Source organism: Vollenhovia emeryi, unplaced genomic scaffold, assembly GCF_000949405.1.
Source record: "Vollenhovia emeryi isolate VEMERY1.0 unplaced genomic scaffold, V.emery_V1.0 DF939129.1, whole genome shotgun sequence".
Lineage (NCBI taxonomy): Eukaryota > Metazoa > Arthropoda > Insecta > Hymenoptera > Formicidae > Vollenhovia > Vollenhovia emeryi.
In genome coordinates, this window is record NW_011967237.1 from 502,616 (window position 1) to 520,126 (window position 17,511).

The following is a 17,511-nucleotide window of genomic DNA, read 5'->3' on the forward strand; positions in this document are numbered from 1 at the left end:
CTAGAACTTGGACCTAGCATCGTGTGGACACACTTTGTGCGGGGTCTACGAGCGAGTCTCAGAGTCGCAGTCGTAAGAATGATCGACAGTAATTGATCGAATCAGTCGGACACGTAAGAATTGACCAATCGTAGGTCAGTATTCATAGTTTGATCTTACATTTAAGATCGTCTTCAATTTATCTAAGGATGCTGTATGGAACATTTCATTGGCTACGGGATATCCAAAGATCTTAAATAGAAGATCTGACTATGAATACCATCCTTAGTCGACCATTTTTACGACCGCGACTCCGAACTCGCCTTGTAGATCCCGCGTTTCGCTCCTAGTTACACGGTACCATTTTTGCCGTCCAACGTTCGCCAGGTCGACACGGTTTATTGATGGGGTAGTGTTGTAAATTTCTACGCGGTCTTGCGTGGTCGAATAATGACGCAACAAACACTTTCCCGTGAACTGTCTACATTTCTAAACAATTCACGTATTTCCTCTGCTCCCTTTTAAGTTACGCGTCACTCTTTTCGCAGTAACATGGTTTTAGAATCGTTTCATTATGGTGCGAAACTAAAGTGACCCCATTCGACGATATTTCAGCTAAGTGTTTATAAGCTGGGGGGATACGTGCAGTCGTAAAAAGCTCGGAAACCACTGACTTAGCGGAGACGCAAGTGGCGCGGGGACTGGTTTTGATGTGTGCGGTAACGGGCGTCCAAGTCGTACGCCACCCCACTGCTTTCTCTCGGCATTGATGCGAAAAGAGGACGGAAAAGAAAGTCTGGGGGCTGGGGAAATAAACGGGAGGCATCCTCTGAACAAAACGACAGAACGATCGACGAGTATAATCAGGGGCCAGACCTTTTACCGGATATGATGTTCACAGCCCATGAAATATTTGAAACCTATGGCGGAAAGAAAACCACGAGGGATGAAATAACCGTGAGACATAAAGAAATAATCCGATTGAAACTAACAAAGTCATATATCAATACGACATTGTATGTCGCTGGACACCTTGCGTTTCGAAATGAGAGGAATGCTCCAGCGGAAAGGCAGAATTTTGGTCAAATACATAAAGAACGGGGAGGGTAGAACAAAGAAACAGCGCGGCCGCAAAATTACGTACAGGCGTAATTAGATTAGAATGACGTCCGTTACGTCTCGGAACAGAAGTGTCTAAGTCGTACGAAGATCCCAACTCTGAGCGACAAGCTAACACGGAGGTTACAGGAAAACGGGACGCGGGCAGAGGAGACGTTCGAGAAATCGCTTAGGGCCGAAGTGATGGCCCCGGCACGAGATAAAGAAAGAAGCTAGTGCCTTGTAAAGCTCGTAACCCAGATGCGTCCCGTGTGTTTTATTGCCCTTTTACGCTCCACGGCCTGAGGGGTAGAAGGGGGTGTGGTGGATAGCGGCCGTTCGCCGTCGTTTCTCGTGCGCGCACACACACACACAGACATACGATCTTACACGAGAGCGCGAAATCGTGCCGTCGACGTTTTAGCTGTACGTCACCGGCGAAAAGTGCGGAAAAGTTCGCTGAAAGGTGCGGCAAACTTTCGCCGATCGCCACACCGAGGACTCGTTGCTCGTCGCTAGCCGATCTGGTACGGGGTTCAAGTTTTACCCAGCCACTTAATAATGTATTGATACAACAGTCCTTAACGCATCGTCCCCATATTATATAATAGAAACTCTCTCACCTCTATTCTGTTAATATTTCTAATATATATTCTTGCTAATATTAATAATTTATTAACCAATAATGCGCGCTAAGCTCGCCTGGTCCATATGTTGTAGCTTTCCTCCGTCCTCCAAAGTACCAGCTATTGATTTCGATAAAGGGAAAACCAGTTGCGTAACTTCCTGTCGGAGGATTACACAAGCGATTTTGGTAGAGAGATTATAGCGATCGATCATACACAAAAATTTGTTTTCAGAGAAATTTTTACCTCGCGACGAAACGTTTCCCTTCCCGGCGACGTCCAATTACGGCAAAAGTATTCCCGACTGTTTGTTATGCCCTTCGTCTTCAGTGTACCGCGAGAAATCCACCCTGTCGACCCTACGTCACTGCGTTTGACGGCGGCCGGGATTAATATTTTTCGGCCAGTCGCGGTGGGTGGTAAGAGGGTCGATAATACGCATCCTTGCCGCAAAACGAAAAGCCGCTTAGGCCAGCAACCGTGGCCGAGAAAGCTTTCTGCCAAGGGAAGGCTTTCCCTCCTACGACCGCTCTTACCGCCCCCGTTGCGAAACTCGCGGATGTCTGTTTGGCGAATAAAGCTCAGCGTCCCTTCCGCCTTAGATACGCTCTCTCGCTTAGCCCTCGATACACCCGGAAGCTCGCTTCCTCGAGAAAAGGATCAGTTTATGCCCGGCCGACTGTTGTGAATCAGAAAAGGGATCAAAGATCGAAGACCTCGGGTATAAGAATACCTACGTCAAAAGTGTTCGACGACGATGCAACGAAAAGGAAACCGCCGTGGTCTCCAATTAATATCGATTTACAATGCAAACAGTGTGAAGTGGCGAATAAAGCGCGGGTTAATTTCTCTTCGGCCAAGACCGGGCACTCGCCCGGGGGGGCATTAGCGAGAGAGTCTTCCGTATTTCCGTATTTTGCCAAGGCAAACCCAACTCTTTCCGTCTGGCGCGCCGATTGTATCCGCGGCGTAATAAAATTAAAAAGAGACCGGGAGAATTGAGATTGGAGTCTCGGCGGAAGCCGACGCGCCCGAGACTTGTCGCTCAAGACTCGCGCGCGCGCGTCCCCCAAGAAATACTAATTACAAAAGTAATTACAGCTGTAACAGTAGACACGATAAACGGCATTATCCCGCGCGACAAACGTAATTGCACGGTAACGGAAAGACAATTAACTGCTCCATTTTCGCGGGCAAACGGCGCGTTACCGCACGTATACGCGGTGACACACGCGCGTGTAAACACGCATACGCGCACACGCGCATACGTACGTTAGTTTACGTTACCGCGCGACGCTTACCGGCGCATCCCGGTATGCAAATGCACGTTGAATTATGCATTCCGTCCGCGAGTTATAGATACATCCCGCGAGCGGAAAACGCGGGCGCCGAGTTATTATTCCGTAACCCTTCCGCTAGGGCCGCGTATCGCGAATTCATTTTGCATTATAATTCCCGAAAGATTGCGCCGGCGGACGGATACGCGTCGGCTTAATATCGCGCCCGTCGTCCAGGCCGAGCCCACATTTGCGACGCGCAACGCGCGGTCTGAACGCTGCGGCGAGAAATTAACCGGGGCCGTCTGCGCGATTTTTTGTTTCGCGCGCTCGTTTTTCGGCCGTAAGCCGTTTAAAGTTCGGCCAATGAACCGATGATTCAGCGGCCGCGGGCTCGACGATATTCTGTCGCGCTCGGCATTATTGCGAGAGACAGAGAGAAAAATAAAGAGAGAGAGAGAGAGAGAGGAGGGGGGGGGGGGGGGAGCGAGAGACCGGTAACGAGGGAGGAAATGTGTCGGATAAAAATGTCACGCCGTAAAGCGTAAACGCAGCTTTCTGGTAGCTTTTTATTTGACATTTATTCGCGGCACTTGTGCAAGACAGCAGTATGGACGGTATGATATAAACCTAGGCTTCATGCTAGGTTTTACATCTGACATTTGTTTCACGACACTTGCGTCTGACAGCGGAGAGCGGTAATATATAAGCGATGAAGAATTTCTCTCAGATTGCATTACAATGAGAGAATGCTGGCGGGTGAATTAATGGAAATGTCATAAATGTTAAGTAAATTTAGCCCGGGTAACGAGATAAACGACTTTTCGACGACTTAAATTGTAAATTCCCGTTTCTCTTGCGAAACAAATGAAACTAATAAAAACTGACTCGAAGGGGCGACCTAAAGTTTTTATTTAAAAAAATACTTCCACTATGGGGATAAATTACCAAATATTTTCTTTTTCAGTTTAATCTTGTATATTTTTTAGTAAATGAGGTTGAGGTGGAATGTTTTTTTTCCTCCGATAAGAGAAAGACGTACAGATTTAATTGCTAGAAAAACTGGTTACCTTTCCGGCTTCTCGGCGTTTTGTCGAATTCCGTCGAAGTGGCCATTAACGCGCTGCTAGAAAACTCGCTTCAACCCTACGCGCGGCATTTATACGAATATCCACACGTGTGGCGAGGTGTGGACTCGCTCGCTAAGTGGTCCATTCAGCGATGCCTGACGGAATATATTACAGGAAGCCGCAGTTAAAAACTCGCTCCTCGAACGAAATCTCTTTTGTTCGTGACTCCTCGGGCAATTCTGCCCTCTTACGGGAAAAATTTCCCCGCGCTCAGATAGGCAAACATATATGGAGAAACCATCGCTCGAGATTATATTATACTTGATGTTCGCTAATCGAACTTTTATGAGACACACCAAGCCAGAGGCCGAAATTCAGAAATAAATTCGTACAGGTTTCACGAGAACGAGATTAACAAACTCGGATTGCAACCTTTGTCTGGAAAATAACGCGCGACTAAAAACATTTGTGTCCCTCGACTTTTTGCTCAGATACCTGTAAGCGCGTATTGCAAAAGTTGGAAGGACGCGCTGACTCGCTTATCACGAAAACGATCCATGCGAAATGAAGGGGGATTATGATTACGTTACCTTACGAAGCATCTCCTCAAGCGATTCCATGTCCAAGGCGGAGTTGTTGTTTTCGGTGTGTACGGGTTGCATCATTGGCAATTTATCAACTCCAGACGAGTCACTAGACTTGAGCGGGAAAATTGTACTCGCGGGCGCTAATTAAAATCGTTCGGCTACGATGATTTCATCGAGCGCTATAAATATCGGCGCGGTCGAAGCTTGTCACCTCTTGATCACCATCATTTCTCACGTCACATTGTCCATCATAATTGAAACTGTTCCCAATAACTGATAGATATGCTTAGATTCTGATACGAGTTTGAAAGTCAGAAGTTGTGTCGCGCTTTCAATTAAACCAGTTTCGAATGCACATTTCACTGCTATTGACAAATTTTTGCTATTCAATTTTTAATCTTTGCGTTTATTAAATATTCCTGACTGAAACGAAGAAACTGACGTTTTGGTTTGTCATATTTTTGCCCTTACGAGTTTGGTGAGCATTCAGCCGGAAACTTTGGTCACATTAATTTTTATCACGCGTGTTTGTGCATCAGTTCGCCGTGCGAAACCGCACTTTCTGTGGGTTGCGGTAAGAGAGGTTTGAGAAACAGCGGATTAGAGGGCCGAAAGGAGGAGACGGTGCAAAACGACGAAAAGGGAGGGTTAATCTTTCGGCGGGGGCGAGAGAGACCTGCCATCGTCACACGGCGTCGTCATCGAGGACTGTCGAGAGCGTCGCTCTCTGCACGACTATTTTCGGACGTGGGGTATTTTTAAGCCTCGCTTTGGGAGTCCCGAAAGGCGCGATTTCCAGAAGAAAGAAACGCCGTTTCCTGCCACCGCCTGTCGCCTTTCACGATGCAGCTAGTCGGTGCAGTACTTCACGGACAATTGAGAAAGAAAATATGAGGGAGGTGTGCGTGCGTGCGTACGTTCTCACAGAGACTGTATACGAGTTCGTTTTCGACTAATTGAGACATGGGGCTAAACAGAAAAAATATATTTCCAGCCCGACAAAGCGCTTCGCACGAAGGATATTTTAAGCAATTTTCACAAGCCGGCAGGACGTAAAAAATAGACTTCCTCTTATCTGTTTCAGGGATATGTATATGATAAATAAAATTAAATATATTATAGTAATAAATATCATACAGCTAAATAATAAGAGTAAACTTCGTTTCATCTCTTTCCCGTATAAATTTATATCCTTATTCATATTCCATTACCCAAAATTGCACGTCTCTTTGGCTTACCGTAGAGAATTTACTGTGAAGAGTCTCGAAACGCGATATTTATTTTTTAAAAACGAAGGCAAGATATTATACATTCTTCGCCAGAATACATTATATCTCTACCGCAACATCGAGGATAAATCCAGCGCGAAGTAAAAGAGGCGCTGTTTCTCTGCACAGGCACAAGATTTAATTATCGAGCGGGACCCAACCGCCGATCGCATCGGATAATTGTGGCTGCGCGTAACCTTTTTTTTTTCACGTACGCCCCGACGGGCACAACCGCGGTCCTGTCGACTCCTAATTTCCGCGAGAGCCGCCGATAGAAGGATCAATATTTATACTCTCCCTCGATAATACCAATCACCGTGAGCGCGGCTCACTTTCGCCGCTCGTCCCTCGTTAAAGTTCGATTCGTTCCGATATTTGGTAAGCAAATAGAAGCCGGATCACAGACCGCAACCTGCCCGCCGCGCTATCGCGCCATAAAGTGCCGAGGAGTATCAAAGGGCGAAAGTAGTTGACGCAGAAAGTTAGTTTCCGCAATTTCTCGCTGCTCGTTCGCTCGCGCGCGGTAGTTTTATTATTTGCCCGCTCGAGATAAGCTCGCTCAATATTGACTGTAGCGACTGTCTGCCGATCGGCACCGGTTATTGTTACGTCGATAGTTAAACAAGCGAAATCATCGTAAAATCAAGCAAATCGGTCGCGAATCGGTAATTTCCCCCAACTACGAATGAAATAAAAGAATACAATCGGACGACGCAGATCTTGTTGGCAAGAAACATTCAATCAACTTTTATTATTGTCCCTCCTCGATATTATAATATTAAAAAATTAAACGATCCTAAAAAGAAATTTAACTTTAAAATCAAAAGGCACGGAGCATCGCGTGTCTCTGTATGTATGCGCAGAAAAAAAGGATAGACGATGAAATAAACGAAGCTCCATTTGAGCCCTTACGAAAATAGACCCCTCAATTAAAATGCGAAACCCGGAGAGAGAGCGCGAACGTGCTATAGGTGCTATAGACGAGCCTTTCAAGTGCTTCCCTAGCGCGTTGGCGCGAGTCGAACGACATATGATTTCGATCCGCCGAGATTTTTGTTCCATTCACGAGCGCCCGTGTCTCGTCTCTCGTCCCTTTATCGAGTGACATTCGTTTGAGCCTCTAAACCAGCGACATCGACGAAACGGCGCGCACACTCGCTCTATATATCCCGATGTGCCCCATGATCAAAGCTTAATTGAAAAAGAGGAGGCTGGTCCTGAATGCGCTGGCGACTGATACCACCTGGAATAGATAACCGCGCCGGCTTTTATCTCTCTTGTAAGCGGATATATAGGTTAACGCTTTGATCAAAGGGCGAAAGGGTCACGTAATTTTGGGGGGGAAATATCAAGAAGCATTTTGTACCGACACGAAGCCGGCAATTAGTGGAACGGTCGGCTACGGTAATAAGCTGAAAGGTGCTTTCAAGAATTTTAGAATAAATTCCAAAGATCTATTGCTCAACAGTAATTCCGCAAAAATGATAATTCAATGAAATTTGTTTAGACATAAATTGAAATGATAATTGCGTGCCTCAAACGAATACCAGCGTTTTCCACTTTTCAAATTATACTGTTTTATACGGAATGAAAAATTACTTAAAACCGATGAACAAAGTGCTCCGTGAATTTTTCGTGAAAGCGAAAAAAATATATATTGCCTCCTCGCGACAGGGATTTTCTTTAATTTCTAAGATTGTAAATTGAGATGAAAAAGTAGGTACTACGGAAACTCGGATTCTGTGTAAAAAAAAAGCGAAACGTGTAGTCTTAATTATTTCGCGCCGTAAATATTTAGATTCGTTCTAATTCTGAGATCTTTAATTTTTGCCCCTAGTCCCGAGATTTATATCGCGAGCCGACATTTAAAAGGGGGAAGAGATATTTATTCCGGTCGGGAAATTAAATTTCTTCAAGAACGATAAGGAAGGATATAAAACAAGTGAAAACATGAAACAAAAAGGTATAACATTGAATTGATGAAAGAGATAACGTTATAAAAGTAAGGGTACGATAAGTGAAAGCGATGACACATAAAGATTGCGACAAAATCACGAGTACGTACCGTTCTTACAACGCCTTGCGTTAAAGCGAAACCGAACGGATTTTGATCCCAGAATTAATTGTATAACAAGTTCTAAAAGTAACTGCACGCGCAACTAGGACAAACTTTTGATTAATTGCCGGCATACAATGCGGCATAGCTTTCTACGGGGAGCGCGCCGGAATAAACGAGTGAAATTTTAATAAGACGGATCGACAAAAAAAGTCAAGGAAAGTCACCATTTGTTATATGTCTCTCTCAAGTTTCAGACATCTTTTTCGACATCCTGTGTAATTATGTTCAGAATTAATTCTGCCGGATTAAGATTCCGTTGAAGCAAAGCTTATTTCGAGCTGAAAAGGACTATATTTTTATTGTCTATAACATTAATTTTCATACTATATTTTTTATTATCAACATAGCATTTATAACGAATTTGCTTTCTAAAAGACTTACTTAACTGCTTTTAAATTAAAAGTTCAATGTTTCTGTTAAAGAAAAATCAATTCCGAATCAAATAATCTATTGTGATTATAACTTTACTTGTTTATTATAAGATCTCCTGCGTGTACCGCACCTCGTCGAGGCTAGAACTAAACGTTATTTCGTAATTTATTTCTCTGAGCTAAGCACACAGTGTACTCTGGTTTTCAGCGAATCATTTACAATAGTTAAACAAATCCTTCGTGCAATCTTTTCTCGAGAAAGATTCGATAAGACGTCAGCTTTCATGGAAATTAAAAAGAATCAGCAATATTCTCGGATAATACCACGGTGGAAACGTTGTAGCGTGAAACAACTGTGTTCGTGCGTCGTAAATCGCTATCGTATTTGCATTCCGATTGAGAAAGATACGCGCGGGCTTTCCTTGCGCGCATTAGATGCACTTGCCGAAGCGAAACTGTAACTTTCATATAAAGGTTCTTTTATCTCGTGTATTACTGTAACTTTTATTCCGGTAGGATAATCAAATACAAAGTTTAGAGTAACTGTGACACATCATTGTTTTGCCTTTAAAATACTTTTCGACGACGAACTAACAACATATAAAGTCATCGAAGGTACATTTAACTGATCTTATAATTTAGCTCATAATTCGAAACCTGTGTTTGGGTAATTTCATATTTATTGTTAGTTCTCCTTCAGATAATGTTTAGATAATGTTTGAAAAGCTACAATTGCGAAACTTGTAGAGAACATCGTGATATTAAAATTGTAGTAATCGATTTAACACGAGAATAATCCCGCATATACTTTATAAGTTGAATTAAACTAAGTTATCGTGACTGAAAGCTCTTTTGATTTCTCGTTTCGTTCGACGTGATTTAGCAGCTAATTGACATCGCCTCGGTAGAAAGAAGCTACTAATTGCTTTAACACCGCTGTTCAAACGAAACCACTTCTCGAAACGACTCATAATGCGACAAAGGGAGATAATTTAGCCTAAGAAAAGAAGATTCCTTGCTTTTATGCGACTCTCGTGTATGTTAATAAATAACAAAAGTGACTATGATGCGTCGCGATTGAGATTTTTATCTGATGTGAAGACCATTCGACGCTCTTTAAATAAATTACCGTTGTTTGTCCTAAGAATTTGACTCTCAAATCAAGCACACCGTTTACACGATAATCGTATTTACCGCACGATCTGGTACGACTGACAGCTTGTTTCGGAATTCATTTAACAGTACACTAATTCCTGCATTAAATTGCGACACGTACTCACAGTGCTTCATCTGAATATAGTGCTTCAATCCGATTACGTTTGTTGGTAATGGAAAGAAGTGAATACAGAGACAGTAGACAATAAAGCAAATGTGATTCGGGGAAGATTTGGTATATCAAGTTGATTAAATAATCAGTATAGAAGAGTTCAAACCTACGAACGCCGTGACACGATAATTTCAGTGTTTCGGCAGAGCTTCCAGAATTTTTTTTACAATTCGTCGAGATTTACATTTTCGCGCTATCGAAATATTGCGTAAATTGATGGGAAAAATCGCGGAGCTATTTGCAAATGTTCAGAATTCAAAAGTGTTCGCTCTCTCTCTCTCTCTCTCTCTCTCTCTCTCTCTGCAGCTCCGTGTTCAGATGACAGGTATCGACACACAAGGGCTTGACTGCCGTTCGCGCAGAACCGGTCCGATTGTCCCCGAATTACCCCTCTCCGTCCCCCGTATGCACCCACTTATCTCCAGCCGGTGATTTACATCGTGAAAACACTACGAGGGCGAGATCTCTCCGCGGCCGTCGAGCGCGACGCTGGGCGCGGATCGATGTGGCGCGGGATCGCGGGATTAAAACAGATCCCGCGTGTGTCCGCGAGGGAGGAAGAGCGAGAGGTGGACGTAACGCTCCGATCGCGTTTCACGGACCACTGAGGGGAAGTCACGTCCGTCCGCGGTGGCAGCGGCGATGTCGGAGTTGCGTCGGGCGCATACGTCACATGCGCGCCTTGCGCGCGGCGCGACGCGGCGCGGCGCGTCGCGGCGCGACGCCGTCGTCGTCGCCGCGTCCTCGTCGACGCGATAGCGAATGGCACTGTATACTCTCGCAGAGGGATGCACAAGTACTCGTAAAGAGAGCGCCAAATCCGAGAGGTCTCGGATTATACGAGCCCGGCTTATTCGGCCCGGAAACTACTGGATAAATTCGGAATTATCAGGCTCGCGCGAGACTCTCCTGTTAAGTCCCTGCTTTAAAGTTACGGCAGCCTCTTTAGCGGGAGGAGGGGAGAATTCGTCACCGGATGAATTAAAGCACGATGAATCAACGACGACTGCTCCGATTAATGAAAATTACCTCGAAAACGCGTCTCCCGATTAACGCCCCGTTAACGGCGCAACTCTCGCGCCGTTTTTTTCTTTTCACGTCGACGTTAGAATATTCATATTATATATTATAGTATTCCCATGGCATTACAATGGATAAACAGATGAACGAATTTCATTCTGACACGATGATTTATGCCCACGCAAATTCGTTCCCCTCCCAATAATGCGATTCCGCGCGTCTCCGCCGCACTCGTGTATCTTTATTGCTGTCGTTCCATCTCGCCGACCCAAGACATGTATCCACGCCGCCGGAAGTACCCATTAGACGAGAAGGAACTTAACAGTCTACGTTCGTGTCAACGGTGTGGACGCCGTTGGTTATGTTACGTGATAGTACAACGTCGCGATGCATTTGCGATAAGACGCCTTCGCAGGCGAATCGCCGTGTATCAAAGTATATTTTGCCGATAATCTCGAGAGATCTCCTTCTAATGTTCGGCGAGGTAATCCACGCGGAAACGTGACTGCCGAAAATAACTCATCGTGCCCGCGTGTTCTCAGTTTGATTAATCGATTCCATCTAAATGAATTAATCCGGCATAGCATCGTTACGTAGGTGCCATTTGCGGACGGTAGTTATGTCGAGAATTTTAGCGAAATTCCTAGTGACCGTAATAATTTCCAGAGCCCTTATCGCATTATCGCGATAGCGTACGCGGCGAGTTTGAGAAAGTTCCTCATATACAATGCGCCTTCGAGCTAATCCAATAACGTACGCGACGTCCTGGATACGCAAAATGTTCCCCCCCTCCCCCCCCCCCACAACTATAGAGAAAGAAATCAAACTAAAATTGAATAGCGATATCTAACGGGTATCAAATATCGAACATCAGGTAATCTACGAGCTTTATGAGCATATAAATAAGTAGTGTCGTACAATTGTTGAATTATTTAACAATGAGCGACCGAACTCTTAAATAATAAACGAATTAGCTAAATTTCCTGGCTAATTAATTAGTTAGATTCGCTAAAATCAGGCTTTAGAGTAACGTCATTTTCTCCGTAAAAAGTATTTAGTTTGCTGAGAAGAAAAGATAAGTTTTGTTAAAATGGATGAAATTTCCCGATTAATTTAATTTTTCGTTAGTTCAAGAATACGAGATTTTTCGACTCTTCTTTTTTGGTCGATTTCTTCCATATAGAAATATATAGGTACAGCAAAGAAGCGCTAGATCGCATCGCTGTAAAGGTAGAGAGGAATTCCCCTCGGTTTCTTAAAGTTCGCTTAAGTGAATTTTGGTTTGGAAACAGCGATAGACTCTCAGAAGATCTTCTTTCTCGGGACGAGAAGGCGAGGCGCCATCGCCATCGCTCACAAACAAAATCAATATTTAATTTTACGGACTTTTATCCGTGGTCGAAACTGCGAGGGAAGGAAACGAGGAAGAACGCGCGGAAGGGAGGAGAATCTTTAAAACTCGATAAGGTTCGAGAAAATCGAGGTCGTTGGAGCCCTTTCCGAATCGGAAACGATCTATTCACGCGCGCATTTACAAATACGCACGACTACCCCGGGTGTGTACTTTAAACAGCATTTTCTCGCGAAAGTTTCCGCCGTTCTATTCTGTCTCGCGAATAAAAATATCTGCCGATTTCTCAAAACTTGGATAACGTTGCACAAAGGGAGACTGTTGAGAAAATTTTTCTCTACACGTTATTAATAGACGCTAATAATTTGAATCCACAATACAGTATTGTGATAAAATCCCAAAAATAATAGTGTATAAATTTAAAAATACTTAAAAAATTACAACGATTCCTATTAGTTGCGTCACTTTTATTTAGTATATTATTGCACATTGGCAGTAATTATTCGCACAATTACATAAGTGCCGATGTACGATAATATTGGCAATTCTACAAATTAGTCCCTTATATCTTAACTGTTCTCTAATTCACTACGTTATATATGTACAGTCCAATTATTTTCAACGAGATCTTGAATTTCTGTTAAAATGGATATTAAAATCTCGGAGAGGGATCAAGAGCTGATTCATTTTCGAGATATGCTTGATTATGTTTGCCATCGTTGCCGCGGGAAGCCGGGAGTGACTCCATAACGTCAGCTCGTCCTACCAAATGCAAATTTAATGAGGCAGAAAAGATCCCACTTTCTTATCGGGGCTACCTCGCTCGGTGACTTTACAATTACGTTATACTTTGTTATTTGAATTTTGCGGCCTTTTATAATTAAGGCTTCGATTACGCAATATAGCTTATGGATAACGCGGGAATTATTCCGCTGATGCTCTCGTAGCGTTATCTTAAAATAAACGCGAAATCGGAGCGCGGCGTCGTCACTCGCATGTAAAACAACGGCATGTTACTACCGGAGCGAAAATTCGCGATTAGACGTATTCGAGCTTAGCCCGGCGCGGCTCCCGAGAGGATTTCCCGGCATCCGCGGCGCGTGCCGAATAACGTACGAGCAAACCCGACCAATGACACATCGTTCGTCTCTCTATACTAATCTGAGTAAAAGAGATTAGATATACGACCGCGGCCATTAATTCAACCCAAAGATACGTGTGTCGCTCTTTCAAAGTGTCCAATCTTCTTTACGTTATATCTTCCCACTGCCTGCTGAAAGCGCGAGCGGGACAATTTATCTGCTAGTGTGTGCGGCACAGATTAATATACACAACGAATCCATTATCAAGTGCTGCCTCGCGAAAAACGACGTGGAACTTTTCGAAATGAAGATTGCGGTCTAAGCTCCAGCGCTCTCGATAACGGAATTATTAATAAAGTCATAAATTATCAAGTGGAGTAAGATCTGTGTTCGGGAGGTTTCTTAAGTGGATTATTCGATATTAATGGCGAGGAACGCGAGAGGAGCGAAAAGACGCGGAAGATGAAAATGCGAAGCTAAGAAATCCGGAGAGCGTCTAATGACGTTTAGGACCAGTCGCGAGAGAAGCTGCGCGGTACGCGTCCCGTCAAAAGTGTAGCACGTACAACTCGGGACATCCAGAGAGGGAGATGATGAATCGTCGAAGGAGCCATTTGTCATTGTCATAAACGGTACGGAGGGCGCAAGCTCGAATCGCGCCCATTCAGTTCGCGCTCGGATAATTAACTGGCGCGCATCTACCAATAATGCACTGTCGCTTCCGTCTCGCTAGGAATCCCGCTTCCAATCGCTCTCTCGTCGCCATCTAAATTGCGCAGCAAAAAAAGGGGGATCTTTTTATCGCGCGGCGTTAACGATGTCGAACACTTGCGAACGCTCCTCGCCGCGAAATCATTTTTCCGTCAGAGTTTTTGCGACGTTCCATTAGGACTGACCGCGCGTACCACAGGGTTAAAGTGGCTCCCGTTTCTTCCGGCGTGGCTCGCTTGGATTCGCAGCCGCGTGTTCCGCGAAGGTTGTCCCAACCGCACACAGCGGCGTACACGACGGACGGATGCAACAACCGTTGACAATATCGCCGTAAATCCGACCTGCCGCCGTTAGATATTCGTTATTCCGATGCTATTTTCGCCCCGACACCCTTCCGGAAGGAGCGACCGGCTCTAACGGCGATGAGCGCGGAGCGAAAAAGCGCAGCGCGGTTACGGCCGCGTATATATTAGAAGAGACGAAAGTTAGTCTTAATTTTATAAATAGCACTACCGGGAACAGACACTTATAGTTAATAAGCCTCCGGCGCGGAAAACGCTGCCGGGCCCCTTTAAGCCTCGCTCTGCGCCGCTAATAGAGGGAGAGTGGATTAGAGCGCGAAGTGTAACGGAGATATAAATTTCGCATTCTAGAACTTCTGACATAATGCGCAACGTAAAAGAGACGATCGGGACGAAGAAATGGAGAGAAGAAGGAATGACAATATAACACCGAGGTAGATAATAACAGATAATACGTTTGTTTAAATATCTCTCTAAATCGGAATCGGTGGAAGAGTCACTGATTGAATTAGCAACGTCTTGCATCGCTAATGAATCAGTGAAACACGGCCAAAAAAATTAATAAATCAAATAAAAACCAATAAATCAGCGAAAACTCATAAAAATCTTCAAAATGCCATGTTCTACGATTGCGTAATTTCGAGGGGGAAACCGCTGACCAAAATCTTGTACATCAATGCCCACTAATGTCCAGTGGGCATTACTTTATCTTATTATCTTGTTTTATCTTTACAATGTCCTCAGCGGTTTACCCCTCGCATAATTTTCAGGATAAATTTTAAGAGAAAATTCTCTGTGTGTACATTCGCTGATCAATAAGCAAACTTTTAACTGATTAAATCATCATATCTTCACACGGAAAAAACAATGTAGCTGCTGTAGCTAAAACTTAGCAAAATAGGGACAGCTAATATTTTTAGTTGCGATAGCTCAATATTTTGCTACGACAGCAAACCGTTTGCTGTCGCACCTAATACAATAGGCACAGTAGCAAAATATTGAGCTATCACAACTAAAATATTAGCTGTCCCTATTTTGCTAAGCTTTAGCTACAGCAGCTACATTGTTTTTTCTGTGCATTGATTCATTCAGCATCCGAAGTTCACTGCTTTACCCGTTGAATTTAGCCGATTATCAGTGGCGTACTTAGGGCTGATAAATCAGTGAATAGTCACTGACAATCAGCGACTATCCACCGATTCAGATTTAGAGAGATATAAAAGCGTTTCTCGAAGGACAGAATATTAATTAAAATTGCATATTCGTGTTGCAAAGATTATTAGGGCCTTTAAAATTCGTAAGCGATTAGACACAGGTTCTTGCCTGTCCCTAAACTTCCGTTGGATTAGTGAGAAAAAGGAAGAGAAAATCTTTCGAGATTATCTATCCCTTCATACGAAGAGGCGGAAAAATGGCTAAAACTTTATCAACGTTTTCGCCGTTAAGGACACGCGGCTGCTTGAAATTCCGCACGTTGATTGTTCTATTAAAGCGCTCCTTATTCTCAAAATGCTAATACGACCTCGAAATTATAAATATCTAACGTCGGAGGTAAATACATCTGGGAAAACGAGACTCTCGGTAGCTAGCGCGAAGACGAAGATGAAAATGAAGACAAAGTTGCCTCGCAGCTTCTCCGCCTCGCGATATTAAGACACTCGAGGCTCGCGCACGTCACGGTCCAATCTTCGCTCTATCTCGGCCCTGCACTCCATCTCGGTCATTTACATGCAAGATATTCCGGCGCGAGCGTACGTTCGTATCACAATTTGCATTACCTCTCTTATCCTCTCGCTCGTTCGTTCATTAGCGAGGTCGCGAATAAAGTTACAAGGAGGAGCAGCAGGGAATTGAAACCGGGATAATTTCGGCGAAATCGTAAATTTCCTTCTCGCGCGCGCCGGCAACGCTTCGATCTTTCGTCGACAATGGTAAACGCGATCGCCAAGCGCGTTTCTCCCGCGTTTACGACACGCCCAAGGAATTGCCGAGATTATACCCGCTCCCATCGAGACACAATAAACGACGAGCATGACGTATCGGGATGTATGCAGGATCAGTCGGGGGGACAAAATGAGGAACGGTGGTAACGAGAGTATCGCGAGTTGGAGGAAGGTCTCGGGGCGGAGGAGTTTTCAGGGATCGGTTTAAAAAAAAACTTACGATCGTTCCCGTCCGTTCTACAGGAGGCCACTCTCCTCCTCCGCGTGTGCAAGGTGGCATTCTCATCCACCCTTCGCACCCGCTCGGTGAAATGGCCGGGCGGAAGAGGGGATTTTCACTTTACGATTCTCTCACCTAATCCACATAAAGGTCGCTCGTAAGCAGGAAGGCTCGATCGTGACGGGTACGATGATAGGGCACTCGCACTTCCTATCTCTCCCCCTTTCGGCCGCCACCTCTTCTTCTTTCACCGATTTACAGCGTATCCCGTCCGTCGCTACGGGTCGATTTTATCGCGTCGTAATTTGCAGCGACGGTCACTTTGCCCAATAAACGCTCGTGCAAAAACTGCACCTTGTACTCTCTCTTTTTTTTTTATTAAACGCGATTAGCAAAGTGACATCACTTTCCGTACGGAATTAAAAAAGTTCGTCGGGCAACGCGTTAAGAGACACCTTGGCGATACACGTTCGCAAGTGCAGCCGTGCATTTTACAGCCGCGGATATAAGAATGCGCAATAGCGTCACGAAGATATAAAACGTATCGCGTGCTGCCAGAGTTTGCCTTTGTATCATCGGGACGTGAACCGTCTCGGTTTCGGACGATCCGCGCAGACCTGGGCGATTGGGCGAATTGAGAAAGTAGCTAAGGGGGGAAAAACCGCGCTTCCCATTGTCCAGTAACGGCGATAATGCCGAGCGATCGCAGTCGAGAAATGCGGGATCGCACAATTGGGCGAGAGACGGGAAAAAGAGGCGCGCGCGCGCTCGCCGCGCGGCGGGCAGTCTCGACTAAATATATTGTATATTTAACTCACCGCGCGTCTATATACGTCTGCTACCTGCGCGAGGCAGAGCGAGTTTCCGACATTGAATTAACTCGGAACAATATATCGCCGCCGTTGCATTGTGTACCGGGCAGGCGGCATTGAGCTACCGAGCGCCCGACTACTTCATTTATCAAGTTAAACAATAGAAGAGACTACCTCCCCCCCCCCCAACCGCCCCCGTCTTCGACCGTACCCTTCGAGGGGAAAATTTCTTTCTCGCCCCCTCCCGTCGAATCTCGCGCCCATCGCGCGATTTTTCGTCATACCGTAAAGCCTATCACACAATGGGAAAGCACAGGGAATAGGAATAGGGAATAACACAGGCAACAG

The 17,511-nt window shown here is 44.8% G+C and overlaps 1 protein-coding gene across 6 annotated transcripts in view; it reads right to left on the minus strand.

Moving 5' to 3' along the window:
- The window catches only part of LOC105568382 (uncharacterized protein CG43867), a 72,303-nt gene that overhangs the window by 27,598 nt on the left and 27,194 nt on the right, over positions 1–17,511 (minus strand). Inside the window, exon 1 of one of the 6 annotated variants that reach the window (XM_012024015.1) lies at positions 4,641–5,477. The exons of 3 other annotated variants lie outside the window; for them this stretch is intronic. In XM_012024015.1, coding sequence (XP_011879405.1) covers positions 4,641–4,715 — 75 coding nt within the window. In that variant the 5' untranslated portion in view covers positions 4,716–5,477. Of the gene's footprint in view, positions 1–4,640; positions 5,478–17,511 lie in introns of those variants that run through there. 2 more of the 6 variants (XM_012024016.1, XM_012024017.1) reach the window with 2 other exon arrangements.